The sequence below is a fragment of the Nanorana parkeri genome, unplaced genomic scaffold (assembly GCF_000935625.1).
Source record: "Nanorana parkeri isolate BGI_ZX_2015 unplaced genomic scaffold, ASM93562v1 scaffold44, whole genome shotgun sequence".
NCBI lineage: Eukaryota > Metazoa > Chordata > Amphibia > Anura > Dicroglossidae > Nanorana > Nanorana parkeri.
In genome coordinates this window covers 2,995,782-3,014,314 of record NW_017306312.1, presented here as the reverse complement: position 1 = coordinate 3,014,314, position 18,533 = coordinate 2,995,782, and the positions used below count along the sequence as shown (strand labels likewise).

General features: G+C 41.5%; 1 protein-coding gene across 7 annotated transcripts in view; it reads left to right on the top strand.

Annotated features, from left to right (window-relative positions):
- Positions 1 to 18,533, top strand: part of DYNC1I2 (dynein cytoplasmic 1 intermediate chain 2) — an 80,204-nt gene that overhangs the window by 44,355 nt on the left and 17,316 nt on the right. For all 7 annotated transcript variants that reach the window (XM_018572514.1, XM_018572500.1, XM_018572487.1 and 4 more), the window contains 3 exons: positions 15,281 to 15,370; positions 16,997 to 17,159; positions 17,244 to 17,343. In XM_018572514.1, the coding sequence (XP_018428016.1) occupies positions 15,281 to 15,370; positions 16,997 to 17,159; positions 17,244 to 17,343 (353 nt within the window). The remainder of the gene's footprint in view (positions 1 to 15,280; positions 15,371 to 16,996; positions 17,160 to 17,243; positions 17,344 to 18,533) is intronic.

Sequence of the window (18,533 nt, the reverse complement as noted above, 5' to 3'; positions counted from 1 at the left end):
GTACCAACAAGCAGTTAATCGTTGCAGTTCAGGGGTAGCCCCACTATAGATAGAGATATATTTATATGTATGTATATAGAGTAGGGCTGCAGCTAACAATTATTTTCATAATCGTTTCGTTTCCCTATTATTTTTTTTCAACTAATCGATTGGTTGCATAAAAAATGTATCTCTCTCTCTCCCCCCTCTTTCTCTACCCCCCCTCTCTTTCTCACCTCCTCTCTCCCCAACCAGCTAACTGATAACGAGAATAGTTGCCAACTATTCTCATAATTGATTATCGATTTTAATCGATTTAGTTGTTTCATCCCTGATAGAGAGAAATAAATATATACACACGGACATTTTCAGGTGAACTAGCATCATACTGTTTTAATGTGGCTGACATTTCGGTGCAGCCCACAGTCACGAACATGGTCACAATATAATTTTAGTATAGTTTTTATGACACGAGCCTTTTTAAATTCTTCCAGAGCACACTTGCATTTACTTGCTCCTTCCTCCCTTAGTCTGACCTCTGCTGTACAGGAGCCACAAAAGACTGATACCAAGTCAAATGCTGGTACTACTCGAATTCCCAAAATTACAGGATGTACTTGTGCAATTGCACATCTGGGCCTTTTGCCTATTTTCCATCCTGTTTAATTTCAGTTTGCCCTCTTCTCCCAAAACAGTAGTGAACACCTTTTTATGAAATCTTCTTTTTTTTTTTTTAAGAGTGTTTTTCAAGCATAGTGTAATGAGTTTCAGTTGTGCTACCAGAATTACAAAGGTTTCTGCAATAGCCAGTTATCATTTTTGTTCATTATATATTAACTAGGCGCTAAAGAAGTTTACCATTAGGACAATGGAGAAATGCCTGCTGAGAATGGAGCTTTGCAGTTATATGTGAGCACTAAATTAAAACTTGACCATTTCAGGCAGTAATAGCTATTTGTAACACTAGTTATAGTATATTTTCCCTCTCGCACACAAACATTAATACACTAACATTAATAATATAAAAATATATTGTGGGTTCTGATTGGTTGCAGTTATACTCAAGACAGCCATGTTGTGTTGCAGCCCATGACTAAAATCAGTTCTCATTTGACCAGTACAGTTCAGATGATAAACCTCTGAACAGTCTTAGGACAATGGAGAAATGGCTGCTGAAAATAGAGCTTTGCAGACTTGTGTGAACAATCATTTATAACTCCCTAATTAAGCAGTTCTAACCATTTGCAATATTAGTTTAAACATGCATTGGATGTGTGTATAAATATGTGTATATATGTATATGTGTGTGATATATAATATATATATAGATATTCTCTCACACACACATGTACCATGTACATATGTGTGTATGTCAACAATTGTTGATAGCTTGCGCCTCCTCATGAGCAGTGTATTCCGGCACCATCCTCTGCACAGCCACCACCGCTTTTCCATTCCGTGATTATCTTGCCCCCAAAAAGCTTTCTCTCTCTTTTCCAAGAAGCACAAAAGCCCTAACTGGCATGCTTTGTAAAGAAGTGTCAGTGTGTTAGTGAGTGCAGATCAGTAAGAATTCTTTGAAGCGCTCTTTCCCCTTTGCACCACCGCCTCCTCAGCGGGGTCACTGAGATCACTAGCTTTTCTTGAAATGGCCATTTTCACTGGCAGGTGCATTATACCCTGTATTTTCAGATTGTTTTTCCATTCTGAATGCTTGGCAGGTTGATTGCTCGGGCTGCATTGACGGAGAAAGGGCTGACAAATGCGGTTGGGCCGGCTGAAAAGACAGTGATTACTGTTTTCCTTTGTGGCTGATTGAGGCCCTTGAAAGGAAAGATTTTAACCTTCACCATTTGGTTCAAAAGTATGAGCATATATTGAAATCATTCATGCCATTTATCCGAGTTCTGTAAACTTGTCAGAACGTGCAAATCACTCAATTTCAAGTAATGTTGGACCGGCGTGTCTCATTACCATTTGGATTAAAGTACCCATCCTTCTTACAAAAAAAAAAAAAGAAAAAAAAGAATCTTGAAATAAAAAAAAAAAAAAACATGAATTTAAGCTTTGAGTGTAGGATGGTGCTCTTGCTCAGGTGCTTGTGTTTTTGGTGAATATATTTTGTACTGTCACAGGTCTCGAGAGCTTATAGCTACTGGTAGAGTAAGATGATAGTTGCTTGATCCAACTGATTTCCCCCCCTGTCGGGAGATGATTGATTATTCCCAGGAGAACAGGCATCTGACAGAAATAAGGCCGGTGCTAGCTGTATCTGATCTCTCAGCAGAGCTTTTACCATGTTGTTTTTCTAATACTAAACAGTCTTGTAGTGTATGTCTGGGCAAAGTAAAAAATGCAGCACATTTCTGCTATGCATGCTTATTTCCCAATTTTTAGACCTCTTAAAATGCTACAGCTACAGAAGAAAAATATCTCTTGACCCTGCCAGAAATACAGTGAGCTCCTGACTTCCTGTTGTAGGATGACAACACAAGGGAAATCTTAAGCAGTGTTGTCAGCCTGGGCTGAGTTCTGCCCTACTGGACTACAGAACCCTGTTAACTCCCGCCTCTCTGCCTTTTTCCACGTGCATTTTTTTTTCTTTCCGAGCAAAGCCGTGCTGCTGCCTTGACTACCAAGAGCCTAACAGTGTGTTAGGAAATGGATCTTGGGAGGTGTAGTCCCGCATGCGGGTGCCTCATCATGAACTGACGTAGGGCACATTGCTGATCCCTCTCTCAGCAGATGCAATTGCAAGAATGTTACATGCCTGGTATAAAAGGAGTAATAAAAGTTGTTTCTCACTTAGAAACAAAGTAAAAAGAATCTTACCATGACTTACCATGACTTCTGCCATTCACACGAGAAACGGGCAGCCGGTACAGATCCGTGCTGCGTGCACAGCTGTATCGGGACGCTACCGGGAAGGACAGGTGCTGCCTGTGATTACACGCAGCAGCCTGTTCTTTTCTATTGGAGTACGCGGCCCTACGCTCACCTGACCTGCACGTCGGTGCGGGTGTCCGTACTCGTATGCTGACAGGATGAATCCTGTCTGCAATGCGAGCAGCGACACCCGCACTTGTACAGACGTGCAGGTCGGGTGAGTGTAAGGCGGCGTACGGCCACGTACTCCCATAGAGAAGGACAGGCTGCTGCGCGTAATCACACGCAGCACCTGTCCTTCCCGGGAGCGGCCGTATATGCCCGTGCACGCAGCGTTTTCTCGTTTGAACGAAGGCTTAAAGTCAATAGCTTGTTGTACAAATGTTGACGCTTCATGCGTTCTCAATATCCTGAAAAATAACTGCATGCATCTTAAGGGAACCTGTCACAATTTATTTATTTTTTTACCTGAAAATGCTGATATCTTGCCTGTTGTATGACAAGCCGTTGACTTTAAAGTGACTCATGACATTCCTCCCTCTATCCTATCTTGCAGTATCTGTGCATAAAGGTTGTTGTATCCCTAGATAGCAGCTGTGAAGCTCTGTAAGAAAATCTTCTTTACCGCCTTTCGATTCCTTCATTTCTCCTTTCTCCATCGGCAGGAATTATTAATTTGAACATATTTTCAGTCCATCTTGGAAGGAGGAATGAAAGCATTGTACACTTTTGAAGGTAAAGTCGATTTTTGCACTGTGTTTTCACAGCTGCTATCTTGGGATTGCTGAATATCTCTGATAGATGGAGGTCTGATAGACGGCTACTGTTAGATAGGATTGAAAGATAAATGGCATGGATCATTTGAAGTCATACATTCAATACACGTATACAGATAAGGGTTTATGTCTGTCACTCGTCCGCATACTTATTTTGTCAGGAACTCAAAGCATTATAGTTAGTGGGTCAGATTAGTCAGGCAAGAAGCATTTTCAGGAGAAAGTCATCAATCTTAGCACCCATAGTTTACTTGTGGCAGATTTACTTTAAAGGAAACAGTATTTACTGCCACTTACCTCTCTGTCCCCGTTGCTTTTGTTTTACCCAGCAAAGGCTTGAAAAAGATGGAACTCTAATTGTAATGGCCAAAACAGCAGTTTCCTTCCAGACTCTTAGATTCTAAAGGTCTATGTTTCATAAACTCGCTGTTTTAATGGACGTAAAAGCAAGACGGTCTATGCTCAAAACCAGGGGCCCCACAGCTTGTGTGACACCATCATAGGCATCTGAATAGCTGTAAAAGTTGATTGGAGTGTATACCCTGTTTTGCTTCAAAAAAGATCCTTTCCTGAAAAAACAAATACAGATAGTTAGATTGTTAATATTGTATATTCAGTCTCATCAATGGTAACATGTTATAATAATTTTAAAAGCCATTTTTCATGTTTTAAATCTTAAGCTTTCATTGCAACCTGATGATCCTGCTATGAAGGCTCTTGTTTTTGTTATAGGGTGACAACACTGTATGTCTCCCAAATGCTCCTGTGTTCTCCCCTGGTTCCAGTGGAGACAAGTGGCCATTTGAATACCACTTATGCAGATAGAGTTCAGGGCTGCAGCCAACAATTATTTACATAATAGATTCGTTGGCCGATAATTTTTTTTTATTATTCGGGTAAAAACAAAATTAAACACCATCTTTTATTTACAATAAAATACACCTTTTTTTTAACTTTACTGTTGGTGGCTTTGGGGAAATAACAGCACAGAGGCTTCCTGTTCTTTAATAAATCGAGGAGATAGCAGACAGATATGTCCACAATCATGAATGAACAGGAAATGATGTAGCCCACTTCCTGTTCATTCATAATTGGGGACGCAGTATCTGAATACTATGTGATGAGTTATTTACAAGCATTGAGCGATAAGTCGGTGTTTGTTATTCACAGGGAAGGATCGGTAAATATTTCACATATTTATTGACCCCACGCTCTCCAACCTGAGCCGCTCCGCCCCCTCCCTGATCTCATCCTGACTCCTTCCCACTGTCACAGCCAATGACCTCTTCTCCCTGCTGGCACCGGCTGCAGCGGCCTGTGTCCCCACTGACCCCCACTGCCTCTTCCGATACAGGCAGGGTAGAACAGCGGAGATTGGAGGGGCCGCAGCATCTAGCATGCTCCCAGCAGATTGACAGGAGCAGAATAGAGGCAAAGGGGTGGGGGGAGGAGGTTTGGGGGAGCTCTCCTCAGCGCTGGGCACCGGCTGCAGATGTGTGTGTGTCCTCCTGATCCCCCGCTGCTCCCAGTGCTGAGCGCAGATCAACTAATGGATAATGAGAATCGTCGACAATAATTCTCGTCGATTATCAACAAAATCAATTAGTTGTTTCAGCCATAATATAGCATTCAGCCATCTCTGAAGTATGTACATGTAGACAAAGTGGCTGAAAAGAGGCAACAAGAGATCAGCAGCACTGAAATGCAACAAAGGATGGAAAAAAGGTTTTAAAAAAGCTGCAATGTTTTATGATACACATGTGCTTTAGCAAACTAAATGTCATTCATTTAGAGTTTACCACAATGGTAAACATCACATAGCATGTTGTTCCAATATTGTATTCAGTTTTGATCCAATAATGTATTCAATTGCCATTAGAGTTCATAAGGTAATTATTCCTCTCTAACAAGGTGGACGGGCCATGCCCTGTAGAGCGTTTTTGCTTCCTCGGGCAGTCTAGGATTTTGGAAGATATATTTTTTAGGCAGAACCTGATGTACATCTGTTTAACATACCAAAATAATAAACCCCATTGGGATAACCATCATTTTTATGTGCATATTTCACTTTGATGTGTTATTTTTTATATGTCATCATAATTGAATTTCAGAAATACACTTTTTTGAATGTCTCTTACTTTTTTGTTTGTTTAATCACTTGTCATAAACGTGTTTTCTACAACCTGCTAACATACCTGAATGATGTAGATACATGTCCGTAAATAACCTGCACCAAGCTGGGGACCTTCGAGATGTGCCTAGGATCCTATCTATATGTGTGGCTCTGCAGCTGGTTATAGAACCCTGCTAGATGTATTATTTTTTCCACTGCATGGGTGCTTTCTTGCCTGTGGGACCACCTGCAGGGCTAGTAATTGCACATCCTTGCCATTGGGGAAAGCCATGATTGGAATCAGCCAAGCAGAAAAATGCTGTGCCATCCCATCGCCACCTCCGTAGCAGAAGGAGACAATCCCCAGCAGTACCATCTGGTTGTTGCTATCTTGTCAGCTGTCTGAGCTGGCTGGGACTTGGGCTTTGCAGCTGTTCAGTGTCCTCTGACCATTTTTATTTATGCTGTGCTATGGATAACTTTGAACATGGGTCAGAGGCATCGCACAGACAAACAAGTTGAGCTCCCGTTGAATAGTTGCTCATTACCAGAGATAAAGCAGGTTCCAATCTCCTGCTGCCATTTCCTCATAGACAGATGACATAGCTGTATGACCAGTGAGTCTTTACCATGGGAGGCTGTATTACAAAAACAAAAATTCTGTAGGAAATGCTTGTGCCTCATCCGCATTTAACCACGTTGTTAAGGTTATTTTCTGGTCCTCGTTTGCAGAAGTAGGATATACAGTGATTATGCAAAGCAGTTGTCACACCATTCTACTAGGCAGTGCCTCCCCGCACGCTGTACTAGGCTTCTACATTATTCATGGAAATTAAGAGGGGAAAAAAAATACATTTTGGTTTCTCATTGTCAAACATGATACTGTGCGGCAAATGAGACTCGCATCCGGGATGTCAGCAGAATCAAATGGAGTCGAGACTATTATGTTTTGTAAGAATTTGTCTCCAAGCATCAATCTAAAAGCTAATGAAAGACATCTTTATACCAGGTCCCGGGGCCCATTAAGCCGATGATCACAAGCCCCACTTTGGGTCTTTATTCACCAATATTAATATGTCATTGTGTTGCACACAACGATTCAGCAAGTCTTGTTTTGTTTGACTTTGCCTGGGAACTGCATGTATTTCGTTCTGATTTCCATTGAGGGTATCAATAATTTCCATTGCAGCTCTCTGACAGATTGCACTGCTCAATTTTTCCTTTTATATTTGGATATATTTTTTATGTAGAGAACTGAAAGACATTCTTTAGCAGTTTGTTTTCTTTTCTTTTAACCAAGAAACTGCAGATTTTTACTTAGACCTTCATTTGAAGAAAAGCTGCATGTTTCTATTTACACACAGGTCATGCGATTGACGTGATACATGTAATAGAGTGGCTAGGGTTTGGGGATTATCGTGAGCTCTGCACAATATTTATAACAATATGCAGAGGCCTCTAGGTGCCAGCTTTTTACTATTAATAGCTTTAAAAAGAGACAGACTCGTGTTAAAGAACTGGTTTAAAGCTGAACTCTGGGCACACAAATGTGCTGTACATAGCCTGTGCAGGTAACAGAGCTGTGGGAGCGGTCTAGCAGGCTACACCCACTACCGGCCTGCAAAAAAACGACAGGGGAGCAGAGGGAAGACCTTCCCAAGGCGAGACAACAGCAGTGACTGGTCTTTGTACCAGGAAACTTCTGCACAGAGGTAACATTTCACACTGGATTACGACACATTAGTGCCTGCGTTCCAGGTCCAGTGCGATCTGCAAAGATGCTGCAGGCACTATTTTTGCAGGTTGCACTGGACCGTGTGCGGGCAATCGCACTGCGGGCGGGGACCATGGCTGCAGTGCCATGACTTCTATGCCACGCCCCCTCCCGCCCCTGAACACAGTGAGCCGGCCGGCTTGCATTCCAGTGCGTTCTAGAGGCTGAACATTCTGGAACGCAGACTTTGTGGTGTGAACGGGCCCTCTCTCTCGGCTGTCTCTTCCCTCTCTCTCCTCGCTCTCTCCCGTTTTCTATCTGCTGTCTCTCTCTCTGCTGTCTCTCTCTCTGCTGTCTCTCTCTCTCTCTCTGCTGTCTCTCTCTTCTCTCTCTCTCTCTCTGCTGTCTCTTCTCTCTCTCTCTCTCTCTCTCTCTGCTGTCTCTTCTCTCTCTGCTGTCTCTTCTCTCTCTGCTGTCTCTTCTCTCTCTGCTGTCTCTTCTCTCTCTCTCTGCTGTCTGTCTTTTCCTACCTCCACTGCAGCAGCTTCCCAGGTCTCCTCTCCTGTGCCGGCGTCCTGTCCTCCTGCAGTGCTCGTGTGGCCGACGTTGCACACAGGGAGAGGTGTCCCACCGCTTCCCGTCTGCAGCGTCTGACACATTCAGCCGCATAAGCACCGCAGGAGGACAGGACACAGCTCAGTGAGCCTATCGCGATCTACCAGTGTACATTGTACATCGACTGGTACATTGCGATCGACCTAATGGGCACCCCTGCTGTAGACTTTCGAAAAACCATCATCATCTCTTTTAATTCAGGTCCTGTAACTTTGGATGTCAGATTCATCCTGCTCTAAGATCGAACAACTTAATGGAACATGTTTACTGAACACATACCAGTCTTAGGATTGAGTTATGATGTATAGATGTAGTTTATTGTACGTTATACACAATTTGAAGGGAAAAGCAAAAAAAAGATTATTCTTCCAATTATCATTCCTCTTTTGTTAAAGGCGTCTCCCTAAAGCGTAGAGAACAGACATTTATTGTAAACAGATATTTGACAAAACCTGAAACATAATAAGCTTATGATTGTCATACGGCTAAATGGGACTGATTAGAATTCGTAAGATTATCATTATATCAAGTGGAATCTTCCCTGGGCCCCTCTGGAAGAGAAGCTCTGGAATTCTTTGCTCTTTTTTTTAAAGCGGCATCAGGAGAATATAAAACGTTGTGGTTTCCTTCTGGTTTCCACCCATCATAGGGTAACAAAGATATATCATCATTCAGCAGGAAGTAAGGGTGGAGGGGGGGGGGGGGGGGGGGCACACAGAGAAAATTGCATTCCTCTCTTTTTACAATGGTTCTTCTTTTACCCCATCCTACAAAATATAGTTTTTGGCCTGTTCTGCAAACTTGGAACTCTTAAAGAGGTCTTCATCTAAAACCTCTTTCCCCACTGTTTTTTTAAATTTGTTGGCAGAATGAAGGTCTATACAGAAATAGTAATACTTTAAAGGTTCTCATCTGCGTAGTTTTACACATTATCTCCCAATAGCTGCCCTGTGTATGGGCTGCTTCTGACTAAGGAGGGCTGGCATTGGGTTATAGAATGGTCAGGATGAAAAATTATGTTTTTGAGAATATCATCCTTGCAAGTGTGAGACCTTCATGCAACTGCTTCTACTGTCCCCAAAAGGATCTGGATGTTCTACACCCTCACCAAAGGCTCACGTGTGAGATCTGGCATCCCTGTAGATGGCCAAGTCTTCTGATCAGTCCATCCACAGAAGAGATGTGAAATCATCCAGTCAGCTATTCTTCATGTGATGAGATTTTTTTGGGTACCATCATATCTATCTGGACGAGCCACAATATTTATATTTTTTAGGGTTCTAAAAGCATTCGAGACAGTGCAGTCAATGGAGAGCTTATCCAACATGCAAAAATCCTTCAATATGCATGTATTTAAAAGTTAGTAAAGAAGGTTCAGGCCAATCAGAATTGAAATTTTGATTGTGGGAATGTTGGCTTTTAATAAATCTTGTGGGACCACTCTTTGGAGGCTCACTTTTCCTGCGGAGTTCTTGTAACATATATGAATGAGCAGACATGAGAGGGGGAGATGATGGCTACTTCTTGTTTGAAGACCTTTTGATATTGCAATAGGAGTCCCCTAACGCCCACTGGGAGTACTAGGGTTGAGTGGACTGCCCTTTTTATAGGGGCCATTCAGCATAAATAATATGCAGCCCTTCCCCATTCAGAAACAGAGATATATTTTTTTTTTTTTAATAGGATATAAGAAATCTAAATGGCTCCTCCCAGAGTTGTTTGGACTGGAGTTCTTACTTAAAGTGTATCTGTACTCAAATGTTCATGCATAATGTTTACAGATTTGTTGTGATTGACAAAAGTAACAGGACTGAAATGTTTACCTTTCCCCAAGATAAGGCTGCGCTAGGCTTCCTCCAGTGCTGATTAACAAAAAGCATAAACATCTTGTCATGTGGTCTCTACTGAATAGGAACATCAGGCTGTCAGAATGCTCATCTCCATTATATGGGGGGGTGTCTTGTAGTTTACAGAGGTGAACTAGGCAAGGCTGCTGATAACGCTTGGGATTGCAGTGCCGCACTGGCATAGTACACAGTAAGTTAGTAGCTCACTGGATTTCCTGCAGGACCAACATGTATTATTCTTTACTTGCAGCATTTTTTAATAGAAACAAACATAGGGAAATGTGCACGAATTGCGTAGATGCATTGAATTTTTTTGTTTGCCAAACATACTGCTAGCTGATTGCCCCTTCGGTGAATGAGGCAGGAGGCGATAAACTTTTCATCACCTCGAGTTTCAGAGTCGTCATTCACTGGCTACTTTGCCCAGGGAAGAATTTAATCAAGACGAAAATTATCTGTAAAAAATAAGTCAAGGCAACTGGACTTGCTGTATTTTTTTGAAGACGTTTCACTGGTCATCTGACCAGCTTTCTCAATTCATAATTGAGAAAGCTGGTTGGATCACCAGTGAAACGTCTAAGAAAATACAGCAAGTCCAGTTGCCTTCCCTTTTTTTTTACAGATATACCATGACCTGGATGAATGAGAACCTTCACAGACAAAACGAATATTAGCTTCAATGGAGTGCCGATAAACCGTTGTGCCAATAACACGTAACAAAAAAAATTGCAACTGTCACCATTTTTTTTCAGAAAATATATCTTTTTGGGGTGTTTAAATAATCTCCAGGCCTAAAATGTGAATTTTAACATGTATGCATAAAATAAAAAAGGCAGCAAAATGGTAAAGAGATTGAAAAGCCAGACAGGGAAAACATTCCTATGATTTGGAAGCTCCCTATTTCATTTTTTTTGTGTAGAATGTAAGAGATAGCTCTGCCTCGTTTATCGGTCATGAATATTTCAGTGTGTTTACCGATCGCCGCAAACCCGCATGTTTCATATTCATGCCACATGTGCAAAATCGCTGAGATCATTTCTTTGATCAAGTATTCGCTGCTCTTATTAGGAAGCCCTCCCATGACTGCTCGTTTCCTCGTCGAGCCCCTCATTCTTATTTAAAACTTCTTGAGTAGCCCCATTGTCTTTTGATTGCCGCAACATTTGTGCAGCTGTTTTCACTGATTAGAACTGGCAGGAAAACATTTTTTTTTTCCTCCATGCAATATTTCAATCTGCTGAATATATTTACATTGTAGTTACAAGGATGCTTGGCAATCATCTTGTGTATTTATATATGCCATAATGTAGTGGTTGTTGTGCATTCACTTTTGTCACCATTTTAACAAGTGCCTTAGATGTATGTGTTCTTTATCATACAGCAAATTTATTTTCTGCCCACAATGCAAAGGAGCCAGCGTTTGCACAGAATTCTTCTGTTCTGTATGTTTTGGTTTTTTTTAACCTTCCATATAGGCGTCTGATCTTCAATGGGCCTCACTTCCTTCCCAGCCACAATCAACAAATATTATTGAACATCCTGCTTTAGGGGATTAATGTGGGGTTACTGTCTATACGCCTAAGTATCTGTGTATACTTGATTATAAGTATTTGCTATTATCGTGGCATGTCCAATTTTTCTCCAGATGTAAGGTCTTTCTTTTATTGCATAGGAGTAAGCGCAACAGTTCATTTATAACATGCATACACATTTTCTGCCCAGCGCTATATTTAAATAAATAAAATATTAGAAAAGTCCTTTACAAGTTCATGAAAGTATTCAGTGATCTAAACTATGCCACAAATCTCTCATCAAACTTGTGCAAAAGTCCCAGTATGTGTGTGCACACTAGGGATGCACCAATACCGATACTAGTATCGGTGCCGATACCGAGTATTGGCGAGAGAGCATGGAGCCAACTTCCCGGCCAATCAGGAAGCCAGGCAGCGTGTAATGACGCGCTGCCCGGCTTCCTGATTGGTCGGCAGCTGGCCAATCAGGAAGCCGGCCGCTGTGTAATGACGCAGCGCCCGGCTTTCTGATTGGCCGGGAAGCTGGCTTCATGCTCCCTCGTCATCTCATGACGAGGGAGCATGGAGCCGGCTTCCCGGCCAATCAGGAAGCCGGGCGCCGCGTCATTACACGGCTCACAGCTTACATGATTGGCCAGCAAGCCGGCTACATACTTTCTTGTCACATAGTGACGAGAAACATGGGTTGGCTTTCTTGCTAATCGGGAAGCCAGGTGACGAGTCATTACCCGCCACCTGGCTTCCTGAATGGAACTTCCGGTACTCGGTATTTGGTATCGGCGAGTACTGGAAAAAAAATATTGGTACTCGTACTCTGTACAAAAATACCGGTATCGGTGCATCCCTAGTGCAAATGATCAAAGCAGTGCAGAAAATCCCCACAAAATTTGTGCAAACGATGCAATCAGGTGATCACTCTCCCCATCCGTGTGTGGCCACAGACTGCACTCACCAGATGTGGGGAACCATTCAGATAGAAATGGTCTTACAGCACTCAGATTACAATCCATCCATCCGCAGGAACGTTAAACTGTCATTTATCCCGTTGACCTCCTTTTCTCCATTCACCAATGCTCATGGAAAAGGATTAAAAAATAGCCATAGCATCATACCATAAAACCAATAAATGTATTTAAAAAAAATAACTCACCAAAGTTTCTGTAGCGAACACTTGTAACAAGACATGCCTTTCTAAAGCCACTGTCGGCCTGTTTACATAGGATCCAATAGTCCACTATAGCAAACATCCATAGCATAATACCAATCAATTGCACTGTAAAGGTGCCCATACACCTTACGACCATCGCAAGACTTTTGTCTTGCGATAGTCGTATGCTTCTTGAAAGCCCGTACGATCTGCCCACCTTGGACGGGCAGATCGTACTTGCGATCATCGAAAGCCCGCCCCGCTGAGGGGTGGGCTTCCGATGACGGCAATGCAGAACGGGCAGTGTGCACACACTGGCCCGTTCCGCAGCTATCGGGCGAGCAGGCTAGAAACCCTACGAGAATCGTACGATGCTCGGCGGGTTTTCAAACATGTTGGCTCGACAAAAGACGTGCGACCGTACAGTAGAAACGGTCGCACGTCTTAGTTCACACTGCTCGATTCTCGTACGATCGCGGGATTTCGCCCGATTCTCGTACGAGAATCGAGCAGTGTATGGGCACCTTAAGAGTGGCTGAACGAACGTTTGCTATAGAGGCTATTGGATCCGATATGTAAACCCGCCGGCAGTGGCTTTAGAAAGGCAGGTCTGGTTACAAGCGATCGCTACAGAAACGTTTGTGAGTGTTTGTTTTTAATCTTTTTAAATAAATTCATGGTTTTATGGGATGATGCTATGGATGTTTGTTTTTTTAATATTTTTCCATGAGCATTGGTGATTGGAGTAAAGAAGGTGAAGGGGAATGCTGACGGTTTAACATCCCTGATGATGGATGGATTGTAATTTAACTGACTGCTGTAAGACCATTTCTATCTGAATGGTCCACCTCATCTGGTGAGTGCAGCCTATAGCCACACACGAATGGGGAGAGTGATCACCTAATTGCATCGTGTGCACAAATTTTGTGGAGATTTTTTTGCACTGCTTGGATCGTTTGCACAAACTTACTGGGACTTTTGCACAAGTTTGATGAGAGAGCATAGTTGCATTGTGGCATAGTTTAGATCACTGAATACTTGTATGATCTTGTAAAGGACTTTTCTAACATGTTATTTATTTATTTAAATATAGCGCTGGGCAGTTTGTTCAAGATTGTTTGAAAGAGGGACTGAAGAAAGCTGAATTATTTTTAGATAGTAGTAGGTAGCGCGGATCATATAGAAACGTATACCGTACATATTTTCTGGGGGTTTTTTTTTTTTTTAGCAACATAGAAATATTACATTTCAGATGGTATTCACGTGTCAAGATAAAACTGAAAGGAACGTTGGACATACAAGAGCATTGTCACTTATTTATTTTCTTAACACTTGGTACATCAAAATGCTTATACATGAGCAGATTTCTACATAGTCCATGATGACCACAGTCTAGCGTGGCACAAAGACCTCTTGCCATACGTGCCACCAGTCAGCAACACCTATTAAATAATAAAAGGTTCCACACTGCCATCCTGTCGGTCAGTGCTGACTGGGTCTTTATTGTTGCTGGCCCTGTATATTTTGTTATATATTAGTTTACTGTGTACTTAGAGCTCACCCACATACAACAAAGCAGACTGGTGTGACCATTCTGTCCTGCTTTTCTAGTTGGCGGTTGAAGGTGTACTGCTGCTGTTGGGACGTTGTTTTCTTCAGCCATTCCCCCTCCAGCCTTGGTGTGCCTTCTGCGGATATGATATCTGCTCTTGTTAGTTTGTTAGTGTAATATGAAGACTTGCCAGTCAATAGGGGTATGGAAGAAATAACACAGGACAGTGGGCCTAGGGGGCAGGAAGTATAAATCTGACCCCGCTTGTACAGCTAATCCTGGAGCAGATTTCATTACATGGAAACCGCACAGGTCTGCAAGCATGGTCAATTAGCTGTTCCTCCTGAGAGCAGTCAGCAATGTGTATCACAGCTTGACTAAGATTATGAATAAAGATGGGAAGATACACATTCTGTGTTAATAAGGGATAGATCCTAGATACGGAACCTATGACAAACATGGTCTTAGAAATATAAAAAAGAGCATTATAACCCATTTAGTGATAAAGTAAAAAGTTTTAATGTGCTGTATGTATGAGTTGAAGTATTAAAAATAACTGCATGGCATTATTGTCATTGCAGGTCTTGCCAGATAAAAAAAGGCATGCATTCCTAATTAACAAGACATTGGTTAAAAATGAGAGGATAATTAAAAGGGGTAAAAATAAATGGGAAATTCTAGCTAGACAATATTTGTTTTGAATAACTTAATTTGTTTTGTGGCAGGACTACTTAGTCAATGATAAAAAGAAAGAAGGGAGAAGAATCTCCCATAGGGCATGCTAAGGATCCAAGTTTATAGCCAGAGGTCAAACTAAAGTCTTTACAACAGTCCTTTTAACAGCAGCCAATTTGGGTAGATTCCATGCTTACTAGCTGTCTTCAGTATAAGACACAGATTGTTCCATGTTGCTCCTCCAGTATCTAAGAATTGCCTGCCTCACATTGTATGATTATTATATTTTGTTTAATATGATGATATTCCCGAACAATTAATAACTTTCATCATTTAAGACTGATGTAAAACACGGGTCTTCTTGCCCTAATACAAAAATACACCATTTCCTGGTTTTGTCAGGGACAACCATATAATTATGGATACATTTTTTTGTTTTACCAGGTGATGAAGAAGAAGAGGAAACGGTGACTCCAAAACCAGCACCTGTTCCTGAAGAGGACAAACCCACTAAAAAGGAAGAAAACAGTGAAGGTATAACCATTTGTCCTGTGTTGTCATGTCATTTCTGTTCATGGTGATTGCTGATAAAGGTTAACGGCTAAATGGAAGGTCAAGCAGTATCCATTCTGCATCTTTTTCTTGCTATTCTATCATTTCTGTGCAGTGGCTACATTTGCAGAATTAACAATCGGAGGGCAAATATTTTATTTGTAAACATGTTTCCCATTTTAAAGGGATATGTCATAAAAATATAAAAATAGAAAGGAACAGATACAATGGCCATTGCAAGCTTTTTAAATGCTTTCACTTCTTATACAGCAAGTCCTTCTTTCCACTTGGAACCTCCACGTTATATTGCACCTTTATAAGACCACTTTAGACTGCCGCTACAATTATTTCTCTTGAATTCTTTCCTGGTGTGTCAGGGGGTGAAAGAAAGTAATTGTAAGGTTGACCTCATTGCAACCGACTAAGCTAGGAGTCTAAATATATTTGGACTACATTTGCTACTATTGCATTTGTACGTCTTCCCAGCAAGCCTTGTGATTCAGGCACCCAAATCATGCTTCATTGCCAGGTGGAAAATTTCTCCAGACTTACCTGTAATACCTCCTGGTGTGGGACTCCCCCCAACCTCTAATCAGACAATGAAGGTGTAGGAGTATATTAAAAACCACTGTGCAAAACAATTCAGCCCCCATTGGCTTATACTGCTGCCCTGCCCTTTTCCAATCTAAAGCTGGCCACACACCTTACAACCATTGCAAGTCTTTTTGTCACACCGGGCCGTTCGGCATTTATCTTACGAGCATGCCACACACCCGCCGACAATCGTACGATTCTCGGCGGGTTTTTGAAACATGTTCCTAAGATAAAAGTCGTAAAGTAGAAATGGTCGTACGGTAATCGCAAGGTGTGTGGGCACCTTGAGTGTTGCAGTGCAAAGGACTACAGGAGGCTGACACCCAGACAGGTTTAGGTACATCTGCTAGCTCTATGTTTAAATAAAGGGATTTTTTCTTAGGGAATATATGTTTAAACTTTATCTCCCTGGAGTTCAGCCTTGAAAGAAATTTCACATAACACAGTTTTAAAATAACACAAGCAGTGGCTTGTAAAACATTTGTATGAGCTAAAGAGGAAGTTGTGTATTTACCAGAAGTTCTTTTTAAACTGTGCCATTGATCACTGTAATGTTAGCAAAACGTCATTTACATTAAAACTCTAGCTGTGCTTTCTTCTAGGGCACCAGAACTCAGAATTCTAGAGAGCACTATTATACACAAAGTGACCAGCTGCTCCCACACCTTGCTGTTGGTCCATCACTATGATGGAGCAGCCTGACTGGCCAGTAGTGAAAAGTGGGAATTAATGGGCCAAAGCCTTGACCTGAGGTGCTGGTCGATACTTGCAGAACAGTATGCCTCTGCTTTCAGGTCATTCAAGGCACTCTACAGGAAATGTAACTGAAGCCAGTTAATTTGCAAAATTGTGCCCACAGGTTTATTGTGGGCACAATTTCTGCTGTTAGCTGTTAAATGTTTATTTGAGTGCTCTTTATGTCCATTGCCGGTAGTAGTGGATTTTTGTCACATGCTAGTAAATGGTTAGCAGCAGCTACATTGCTAGTTAACAAGGTTTATATTGATCTTCCAGCTCCACCACATGAACTCACAGAAGAAGAGAAACAACAAATAATTCATACTGAGGAGTTTGTCAGTTTCTTTGACCACAGCACGAGACTCGTCGAGCGTGCCCTTTCTGAACAGATCAACATTTTCTTTGATTACAGTGGCAGAGATCTGGAAGAAAAAGAGGGGTAATTATTATTATTTTTATGTTATTTCCATTTACTACTCATTTTAAACCATTTGCTTCTTTGATTGACTGTTTTATTTTACAGAGAAACACAAGCAGGTGCAAAGTTGTCGCTGAACAGACAGTTTTTTGATGAGCGTTGGTCAAAGCATCGTGTTGTTAGCTGTCTGGACTGGTCCTCTCAGGTATGTAGAATTAAGACTTTTAGATATTATGACATAATTTAGTCAAAGCTAGGAAACAATGGGCTTTATTAATAAACTGGTGCAAAGAGCATCATCACTTGATGGTGGTTTCAAACTTTGATTTATTTGCATATTTAATATAAAAACATTTTTAAAAAGAGGAGAACTCGTGTTAAAAGCCCATTTAAAAAAAATACCTTTATTCTGTCGATGTCCCCCACAGACATTTATCTCCGACACTAGATGCTGCTAGTATAGAAGGACAGCCAATGTCATTTAACCCACTTCTTCTGAGGCCAGGGTGTCATTGGCCTGTCCCTTGGGTTGCGTTATCACAGCAGCCTGTGCTTAGAGTGCTGCCACACTGAGCGGCATTCGCATATTATTACACGAGCGCCATTCTCTGCAGCAGTAAAGACAGAAAAGGAAGGATCCGTGACTTTACAGGACTGGCCAAAAGACACTTGGAATGAAGTGTCTTTTGGCTAGAGTTATATGTTAAAGATGTTGAATGAGTTTGCAATAGTAGACTCCATTTATACTATCACTATCCAAATTCATACCTTTTTACTAAACATTTCATATGGTAAATGGTATGTGATTGGTAAAAAGGCTTTTAGGGCTGGTTACTATTGGAACCTGCAGTGGACTCCTGTCACTTCCAGGTTGTTTCAAATTAAGGTGAAAATTGTGAGCCATTTTATGGGTCATTGTAAATTGTAAAGGTCAATTTTTCTTTTTTCAGCACACGGAAATCCATTACAGTCATGCTTTTAGGGTTTATGTTGCTTGTTAAATGCTAATAAAGCATAACACAGCTAGGTCGTATTACCTTAACAGAGAAACGGAGCATGGTCAGTGGAGCATGATGACCTTTCATTTAAAGACCAAATCAATGATAATATATGAAAACTCACTTTAGTTTATTCCTGTATTCCTAAAGGAAGCCTGTCAGGCTAGAAACAAGGAAGGTGCCATTGCTGTTGTGGTTTTGAACATACATTTTGCAGGGCTGTATTCCTTATCCTTAGAGTCACTGACCTTGAACAAACATGCAGATGAGGTGTCCTGTCTTCTGATAATCCAGGTCAGTGGCTTTTCAAGTGGTATCCAAAGATAAAGATGACAGCCCTACAGTTTGCACCTTCAAATTCACTTCAGCAATGGCAGCTTCCTTGTAAATATCCCAA